At 28.6% G+C, this 10,897-nt stretch overlaps 1 protein-coding gene across 1 annotated transcript in view; it reads right to left on the bottom strand.

Annotated features, from left to right (window-relative positions):
- sev (sevenless) overlaps positions 1-1,244 on the bottom strand; it is a 146,435-nt gene extending 145,191 nt beyond the window's left edge. The window contains exon 1 of the mRNA XM_014430574.3: positions 1,100-1,244. Coding sequence (XP_014286060.1) covers positions 1,100-1,210 — 111 coding nt within the window. The 5' untranslated portion in view covers positions 1,211-1,244. The remainder of the gene's footprint in view (positions 1-1,099) is intronic.
- Between the last annotated feature and the right edge of the window lie 9,653 nt (positions 1,245-10,897).

Genomic DNA, 10,897 nt, shown 5'->3' with positions numbered 1-10,897 from the left:
TAATTAAAATTATGAATAAAATTAAATTACATTATAAAATGTTTCATTTCATTTTGACAAAAAATTCAGAAAGAACTCAAGTACTTTAACGCTAAATCATGAATCGTTTGCAGTGCTATACTTTTTGGACCTACACAAATATAAGTCCTAAAGTTGAAGAAATAAAACATGGAATTCGATAAAAAAAAAATCCTAAAATACACAATTGAAAAAGTAAACAATTGTTTAAATTTAATAATAAAAATATTATATTAATCATAGTAATCCTTCCAAAATATTGAAAATTATTAGTTTTTAGCATTCCAGCTCAGCATTCCATTGGTTAGCACATCTTATAGTTGGAAGGCCCTCCTCCACATTTGGTTAAATACGCTCCTCGACATAAACATATTTTTTAAAAGGCTATAGTCGTAAACGTTAATAACATACATGCAATATTGATAATTAATATTTATTTTTAATTTATTAAGATTTTCATATAATCATATATCCAGGGAAAACACACTTTGAAGAAGTGCCACAATAAAAAAAATTTTGATTTTGTTTTTTTACATTGATATATTTCACTTAATTTTCTTTGAAATTTAAAATTCTAATATCTGTGCACCCCAGTGGATGAGAGCTTTGACAAAAATTATTTATTTTTACTTAAATGTAAAATAAAAAAAATGTACATAAAATTCAAACTGCTACTTCGGGTTATAATTTTGGTCTTTTCCACTTGTATGTTTAGTTATAACTAGTTTTAAATATATAATTAGAATTTTAAAAAGTTACTTTTTTTGTTACTAATAAATTTTTCTTTGATAAAAAATGTCAAATTTTTAATTTAAATATTTATTAGAATAACAATTTATTTTCAGTATCGTGTCTGTAATTAAAAATTCTCCTGATTAAATGATAGTAATATGAAGATTAATAACTTTTTAAGTAAAAGAGGTAATTAGTATTGGCTTAAAAAATTTCCGAAGAGATATTCTATCAGCGAATTGAAGAAGCAACAAGTAGGGAAACGAAACTTGTAAAATACCACTTTTTTGTTTATTGGCCCCCTTGTTCACAAACGAAGAATATATAATATTTGTATGTTCAGAAATACCTGGAGGGGGCAGTGCTGGGTGCACTGCTTGTAGAAAGGCTGAAGTTCCGCAAGGGCGGGTATGACCAAGAAGAAGTGGATGAGCAAACTAGCACGAAGCTCCATCATCATCAACTATGTTGCGGACATGTCCTCCTCGGACGAACTCAAGTCACTGACTGGTGGTTCGGGACGGCCGCCACTCCCCTCCATCCACCCTCTGGGGAGTACGTTTCTCTCTTCGCGATGGAGGAATAACATAACTTTATAATACTGATATTTCTAAAAATATAAAATAAAATTATTACCAAGAATACATACATAGATTGTAAACGTTATGAGCATATACTGGAATGTTAAGCTGGAAACGAAAAGAAAAAGTAAAATCTACAGAATAAAAGATACTTTCATCCAATAATTTAGTTTAAATAAACAACAAGGTAAATTTATATATATTATCGGATTCAGAATGACCAGATATAATATGAAAAAGGACAAATACAAAACTCGGTATAAATAATAAATATAAACTTTTATTAATATTGGAATATATTGTTATAATACAAAAAAATATTTTTTCAAGATAGGTAAAAGTATTAATCACACAAATAATGTTTCTGAATCAACGATTGTGCAATAACCAAGAAATTTTCAATCGATTCGGACCATCTTCTTTTTTATATAACACAAGGACAATAAAAAATCTTCAAATAGTTCCTTTTTTTTAATTAGCGAATTGTGAGCATTAATATCTCGGAAACAGCTAGATAGTGAAAACAGGTTAAAGTTGTAAATAGACGAATGACCTTATGTGAATTTAAAAGAGATGATCCTAATTGAGGTAAATAAATACAATTATACAATAGTTTCAACTACTATTTAGTTTACATTTCAACCCAGACAGCAGATCATCCATTAGGGTTCAAATAAAATAATATAGATTGGGTAAAGCTAATGTAAGAGCGTAAAAAGTTACGAGTAAAAAAACAAATATTAAGGTAAAACTATTTCTTAATTGGTTTTATGTACCGCAACCCCATCACTTTAAAAAAAAAAAAAAGTGAAAGGTTTCTTCCTAAATCGTCCAAAAGTCAAAAAATGTTTTCTTTCCATTTTTCTCTACTACTTCAGGTTGAATGGACTATGGTGTCTTTGATGTTTGATGCGGCTTTCTTTTGAAATGTTTATACAATCGTATTCTTTCCACGAATCCAACTTATTGATATGTATACGAAGTGATTCATTTTTGTTCTTCATTTCGGCATCCCAGAAAAACTTCTTTTATTTAGAATATGATGAAATAACAATATATATGAATTTTTTTTTTTACACAATATAGTGGATTTATTTGGATAGATTGGAGTTTTTTAGTCGAGCTATCCTTTTTTTCATTTTTTTTTTTGGAGATAGTTGTGGTGCGATCATCAAAGATACACAAATAAGTAATACTTATTCATTTGTTCCAACGTTTCGACCTGAATTTCAGGCCTTCTTCTGGGTTCAAAAGCAAAACGAGATAATAACTTTAATTCAGAGAAAAATAAAAAGGAAATAATAATAATCAAACTTGATATTGTTATTGATAATAATAGATAAAATATAATATTGTTGAGGTAAGAATTATACAAAATGAATGATAATTCTTTGATTTTTATTAAAATTTAAATTTTCACATTAAAATTAAATATTTTTTTAATTCTTATCTCTACAATATTATATATATAGTTGACCGTAAAACTTAAAAATAAGAAGATGGTTTACTGTCCAAAAGGAACAAATAGTTTATAACTATTTAATGTCCAACATTTCGCCCCACTTTACAGGGCTGTTAAACACACATTAAACATGGCAGTTATTTCACCCCAATTTTTTATTACTTAAGTGAAAACTATGTATAATTTTTTTACAAACCTGACGACTCTGCCAAGTATAGGTAGGGAAAATAAAAAAAATGGCTGTTTCAAAACCTTAAAAAAAAATAATTTTTCATTCGGTGCTCTATATCTTAAAAACTACCAACAACACTAGAAAATCTAAAAGAACATTATTTAAAGGAGACTAAATCTGCTGAAATATTAGCCCTAATAGAGCCATTTACGTTCAATAGTTCCCGAGATATAGCTTTTTTAAAAACAACATTTCTTAAAAATCTACTGGAAGATTAGTGGTTAGTTAATTTATTTTGAAAAATCTATATCTCAGGAACTATGTGGCGTATAGATGTCTACTAGCACTCAAATTAAAGCTGGTATAACGTACTATAAAGTGGTTTCTGACCTTTACGAAGAATAGGCACCTGAAAAATTTATTTAAAAAACAAATCCTTTAGTGGTTTGTGGGGAAAAATCTGATGGTTGAGCGTAGTTCAGACCATAAGATCATGAAGCTTTCACCTTCATAAAAAATATTTCCAACCTTTCCTTCGTCTTCTAAATAAAATTAAGTACCTGTCACTATAAATCTTGAAATAACAAATTTGAAAACTATTTTCTGCAAAAACAAACAAAAAGTAGCACAAGTCCTTAAGATTGTAATTTGTCGTTATTAAAAATGTTATCAACTCACTTGTCGTAATTTCCATACTAAAATGTTCTTATGAAAGAGTAACTAATCGAAGAACAAATATTTGTAGCTTTTTTTAAACATTTTCATAATTAGACATAAATAAATGTTTGACAGAACTGAACAGAATAGAGAAAAAAATCAATATTTTGTTGCTTAATACCAGTTCTGCCTTCACATCATGTTCCTACCGCAGTGATTTTCACAGTGGGTGGCTCGGCATACTAGAGTGTCCTAGCGTATTCCATTTCCTCAAAATTTTACACACAAAAAAAAAAAAATCAAAATTAAAATACCAAATATACAGTGCATTCTTGTATTTACTTTGCACTGTTTTTTTTTTTTCTTATTTTCCTACCTATTCAACCACTCTAAGGATAATTGTGAGGATATTATTTTGTTTTTTAGATCGATAATGGTTCCATTAATATTTGTTTACCCCAAAAAGGGTGTTGCGAAGTTTGTTTTGCCCAAAAAGGGTGCCGTTGTGAAAGTTTGGGAACCGCTGATCTATTGGGCCCTTGTTATCCCGCTGTTGTGTAAAAAACTTGTTACAAAGTATTTGTTACCTTTCAAATATTATATCAAATAAATATAATGACTAATATTTCTATTCTATGGCCCTCCATTTCTTCTCTCGCTTGGTTAAACATAGCTCTGCCTCTTTAACTTCTGAAGACAGCTTGTTAGGAGGAAACTTTTAAATTATGAACAACTATATCACATGGACCATTATGTGTACAGATGTCTATTAGTACTCAAATTAAAGCTAGTTGAATGTACTATAAAGTAATTTATAATATTGGTGGAGGTACGAAGTGTCTCTGAGTTAGAATTAGAATTGATTCCAATACACTTTTGACCAGAATTTACCTTTCTCTGTTCTTTTAACTATCTAATTAAAACATATGCATATTTCATATTTACTTTCTGTCGTATGAATGCATTTTATAAAAGTGATATTTTCTCAGTCTACATAAAACTATTATATATAAGAAGATGATCGGGGTTACGGTCAAAAAAGAACCAATAGTTATAAACTATTTTTAACTAGTTTCTAATTATCAAGTAAGTAGAAATATATTCCTTAAATTTAATTATTTTATTTATCAATACAATAATGCTTCTTGTACGTGAAAGAATGTTACAATGAGATCACATTCTTCCTAGTAAATATATATTCACTAATGATGTACAAAAATAAAATTAATTTATGTTGTAACCTCATTCCTTATTTTTTCCTGAGCATTAAAACTAATATTTATCTTAATTAATTACGCGCTTCTATTAATAAAATGAATTGACAATCATTAACTTTATTATTTTTAAAAATTATTTCATTGTATTGTATATAGTTTAAGATGCCCCTATACTGCAGAAAAGACGGGTTATTCTACCCGTTACTAATCCATTCTAACCAGAGTGGAAAGGCGGAGGTTTATTGCATGAAATAAGTCTTCCTCAGCCGGATTAGAACCCGCCCCCGCTGCAAGCATGAGAATGTCGAGTTTGGGCCTTACACGCTCTGCTCCAACAGCCTTTTTTTAATTCTTGAATATGTGTAAAGCTCATTTTTTTTTTCGTACCCTCCTGACGAGATAAGTAATTAAATACATACCTGCCATATATCTGGCAGGTTGTAATTACATAATAAAGTCGTGTTATCTGTAATTTTAGACAGATCGGGTCTTTACTGTACGATATCGTACATTTTGGATTTTTTATTGCACGAAAGCCCGGTCTCTAGTTTTAATATAACTGGTATAATATAATATAATTGGTTGATGTACGACCTGTCACAATCACACAAGAGGAGATCATAACACAAAAAGGGCAATCCTTCCCTGCCGGACCTGCCCCGCTAAGACCCCCGTGGAGTGACGGTCTTATATCACTTTTGAAATATTAGCTTAAAATGGGATCTAAGATAGTTAAATCGAGCAATATTTAAAAAGCGCCTGAAATTAAAAAACGGCAACAAGCTAAAGCTTATTTATTCTAAGAAGTATTTGAGGGTCACGAAAACGCAGAGTGCGGGACACGGAATGGAGTGTGAAATTCATGCGAATGCTCACCTAAGTTGTATCCCGCTACACTTTTCCGATGTTGCAGGGAATATTTTTCGGTTCACATTTGACAAAATCGCCCCGATTTTCGTCTGTCTGTCATGATGTCTCTAGCCCAGAAGTTGATTGAAGCAATGGAAGATCACATTTGCCGCGAAAAATTACTAAAATCCTCTTGCAATGGACAGAGTATGGAAGATCATCGGACGGCAACTAAATCAAAATGGTAGGTACCTAAATATTTATTATATTTTATATTATTTTAACTTAAATAACCTTGTTAATAAAGAAACTACTTAAAGTCTTAAACTTTTTATAGTTTGTTAAAAGAAGGTTTTAAAAAAGAGCTAATATAAGATACCCAATACTTGCTCAGAAAATGATCCAATTATGAATTCATCAATAAAATTGAAATTGTAAGAAGATATTTCATGAATGAGGCTGGATATGCTATTTTAAAACTTTTGTGAATTTGACTATAAAATATATAATAAGCTATAAACATAAACAAGTATTTCCTGATTGATGAATTATTGAAGCGTTTCTTCTGATTCGGAATACAATAGGAGGTGTGGTTTCAATTTAGGTCAGGGTATATCCTCCTAGCAGTGCTATATACGAACTGCTGAAGATCATCAACACTTTTCCTGTTCGTAATCATAATCATTTTATGAACGGATTCTAATCAATCGTGTGGTCATGAGGGTTGTCGTAGAGGCGTAAAAAGATTCTAAAATAATTGTGTCACTTTTACTTGTAACTAAACCTTAAATGTGATATATTAATGTTATTCATTGGCTTAGTGTCTGGCATCTTTTTGTATAGGTATCCATTAATTTTAAATATTTTTGGAAAGTGGGATAATATCTGATCTGATCACGCCACCACTTTTCATACTGCTTTGGCTGAAAACTCCACTACACAAAGCATTTGCTCTTTCTTCACTAATATAGGCCCTACAAAGTTTTTTTTTTTTCCTTTTTTTTGTAGTTAGGCATATTAAATAATTAAGTTATCTTTCAAATGAGCAGCTGGAATATACCAGGAGATGTATAGTTTTCGGATTATTCAAATAGTAAAAATGAAAGGATTTTCGTAGGAACCCATGCGTAATATCTAAAAAGGTTTTGGTAAAACATTAAGGTTCGATTTTTTTAATTTTTTATTTATGGTATTTTATTGTTTTAGAAATAATTCTAAATGAAGGATCTAAATGTAAAACTCACATTCTCAAATTCATTACACTTGTGTAACAACAAAACATTACATTTTCCGAAAAATATATATAATAATAATGATAAAAAAACGACGTTTGAAAAATTTCTTATATTGGAACTTGAGGTTTTTCAAGATAACATAAAATTTGCTGAAGTGGAGAATGACACTTTTACAGTGAGACTCTTTATATATAATTTACTAAGAATCTATTATATGTGTGGGTCATACTGCAATAAAATTTACTTTTACTCAGATATTTATTCTAAAGTTGAAAGTCTTCAAGGAAGTTTTATCAAAATAGCCAGTTTTTTTTCCTACCTCTTAAATTGTATTTACAATATAATACAATACTTAAAAGGCAACGTAAATCTAAATACACATACATACAACTAGGTACATAAAATTGTTAGTTATTTTAAGGGTACATTTTATCGAAAAATGAATTTTTAGTGTATTACCCGAACTCTGATCTGAAAATTTTACCATCCCGATATTTATTTTATTTTTCATTATTTCTTTCCTTCTTTTAGTTTCAACTATAATTTCTTTTTACTTTTACTTCTACCTATTCTTTAATTCTTTATTACTCCACATTTGCATTTAATTCTTATTATTTCTTACTTTATTTCTTAATTATACGTTATTCTGTTCATCTCATTTCCATTTTCTTTCAATTTATCCTTAATTTTGATATTTTCACAATATTCTTTACACCATCTTATAGTTCTGCCATAGTTTACAATAATATATCATCTTATAGACCAACCACAGTTTACAAAACTTTCGGTCTCGATGAGGTCTTGTAACGTGGAGCTATAATAAATAGTGTTATTACTATTTTGAGCTACATTTTTTTTTTACCGCTACATTCTTCCTTCATTAATCTCAAACAGTCAGCTAATAGTCTTCAGTCTCCTAGGTGATAGATAGAACTGCTTTTTGAACCAATTTTAAATATCCTAGATCAAGGCGAAGATCTTCAGTGCTATTTATTGACAATCCATTCAAAGAACTGACTACTGGAGATACAAATACTTTTTCTAAGTGATAAAGTGATTTGGATTATAACGCAGGTTCTGAGAATGCTACATCTATCTTTCTGGCCATTTTTTTCTATTGTTTATAAACACAAATTTGTCCGAGCGGTTATGTAATATCTTCTGGTCCGCTACTATCTGTTCATCTTAATATTCTATCATTGTAATTTTTTTTATCGTTATTATTATTATTTTGCTTTTATGTTTATATTGTATTTCTAAACACATATAGTACCTGCGGAAACTAACAACCTAAAAAAAACCTGGCTACCGAAAAGGCGATAAAGTATCTTTTACGATTGCACTAACCAGGACTAGGCCAAGCAGACCTGGACGGCTGCACCCCGTAACCTGTCAACACACTGGCTCCGTCCTTGTGTTTGTGTTTGTGGCGAGAGAACTGTTTGTCAACAAAAACCAATTTGGTAAAAAACTTAAAACGACAAAAACCACAAGCGTCGGTTAGCCGTTTCTCGTATTTATGCTGGCTATTCCTCAAGTTTAGGATTCTTAGAAGAACTTAATATCTAGTTACTTTTCGGTGCAGAATACACAGGTTTTTTAAATATATATTTACAGTATTCGTATACCTGTAGTTTCTTTATATTACATTTCCTATACTAAATTAATAATGGCTGGCCAACCAGCATTTTACTAATAACACAACTGTTCATTTAATTGTACTACTTGTTGCTCAAATTATATAACTGTAATTCACAAGTACTTTTTAGTTCATATTGTATTACTTTTTCACCATAGTATAAGCAGGAAAAAAAAATGAAATAAAAAAGTAATGACAATACAGGCTCCAATACTGGCTACATATTGTCTGTAGGATAAGTACCTATATATTTTTTCTGATTTTGAGAATTCTTCCGAGATATCTCTAGAATGACTTTTTTTTTAAATGTCATAATATTTTACCGGTTTCATAAGGCATAATATGTTAACCGATGATATTTGTTTTATCTTCGATGTAAACATTTCAGGTTCAATAAAAGCTACTGTTACTAACCTGTTACAATTACATAATTATTTACAAACAAAAATATTAAGTGTTGATAACTGTTTTGCTAAGAACTATCCAGGCAGAGGTATTGAGGGAAATTCCTGCTCAACTCGACTTAAAATGAACTGTGGAAGCCTAGATATGATCCAATAAGATCAAAAACTTACTAGCTTGAATATAACTACTTAGTGATCAAGAAAAAAATATTTTTTCTTATTATTATGAATACAAATCAACATTCCTTTTAATCTTTCAAAATGTTAATACAATTTAATCTTACAAGGATAAAATAAGGTAGGCATTGAGCTAATCAGTTTTTAAATTTGATAAGTCTTATTTTTATTTATGATGTAACAGATGGCATTAAACTTCAATTAATTAATTCTATTCTATTAATAAAAAATTATGACCTTTATATATAAAAAGAATATCTATTAAAAAACAGACAATGAAGGTCATTTTTCATTCAGTTTTCATTAGCGAGCCATTTAATTTTTTTTATTGAACTTATAGTTTTTAATTGTAACCAGTTCCGACAGAAATAAATGGAGATAATTGAAGCAGTTCTAAATAATAGAATCACACTAAAATAGTTTGATAGTTGATTGATAATTAATTATTTGCAGTACTGAAGTTTATAGGAATTGAGGTCGGGATTTATATTAAATTCATAAATAATAACACTTTCAGTTGAGGAATTTATTAATTGTATCATTTTGTCCCTTTTATGTATTATTCAAGCATTAACTGTTTCATGCTATAAAAAGAAAAAATAATGAAATCAATAATTAATATTTAACTTCATAACATGTCCATGCCAAATCTTATTATATAGGCAACACCATAAAAGCTGGAAATTCAGAACAATTTTTCATTACATTCTATCAAACATATATTAACATACATTTTATGGTTATATCTGTTAAACATCATTAAATATCAATACATCTTTTCATATGAATTTATTTATATATCAAGTATATTTAAAATATAACAATGTTTCAAATAGAACTAATATAATATACTCTTTCAATTTTTTAAATAATAAAATTTAAATAACAAGAAAAATGTATTATAAATATTCTACAAGTTTATGGACTCATTAAAAAAAAGAACATGTAAATTTTCACATTAAGAGATTTGAGATATTTTTTTTTGAAAATGAGCTGCTTTATATAAATTGCTACAATCATTCAAAAGAAATAATTTAATTTAAAAATCATAAATTATAACAGTTATTGTTGGTTTCCTACAGAGTATTTAAACAAATTAAGTGATTTACCACATATTATAACTAAGAGTTCACAAAACAATTTAATTAAATTTCAAAATACATTTATTTAATCTTAATTATGAAAATGTAAGAATTTCAGTAGTATCAATATCTTTCATTGTGAAAATGTACATAAAAAACAATACTTCATGAAGAAGAAATAACAATGGTGGGTTTTAGTAAGTAAAGTTACAGGTTCAATATCCTGCCTCAGATCATTAACATTTATTTTGTAATGATCCAATAGAATAAGTTCATAAACCCACCCTTCCCACCTTTAGTGGGATACATAAGAGTGTTTAACTAAACATAACAGTTACACTGCCATAGAAACAGGATGTAATTTTTATTTCCTACTTATCACATTATTAAGTAATAACAAATAATATATCTGGAATAATTAATAAGCAAATGTAAATAGATGACATTATAAATGATTAAATTTAATATACTAAATTATCTACTATCGAAAAGACTCATTATGAGTTTCAATCAAGAAAAATGTTATTTATATTTATTCAAAAGATAGTTTTAGATCCAGGGGAAATCTATAGATTTGTACATCATTTAAAAATATTCATTAAATCACAGAAGCTTCAGCAATTTCTGATTGTTTTTATGGTAGGCTATAACGATACCACTTGAAATGCATCC

The sequence above is a fragment of the Halyomorpha halys genome, unplaced genomic scaffold (genome assembly GCF_000696795.3).
Source record: "Halyomorpha halys isolate HHAL.00 unplaced genomic scaffold, Hhal_1.1 Scaffold899.1, whole genome shotgun sequence".
NCBI classification, from domain to species: domain Eukaryota; kingdom Metazoa; phylum Arthropoda; class Insecta; order Hemiptera; family Pentatomidae; genus Halyomorpha; species Halyomorpha halys.
The sequence above is the reverse complement of the archived record's forward strand: the minus strand, read 5'-3'. Positions and strand labels throughout refer to the sequence as shown.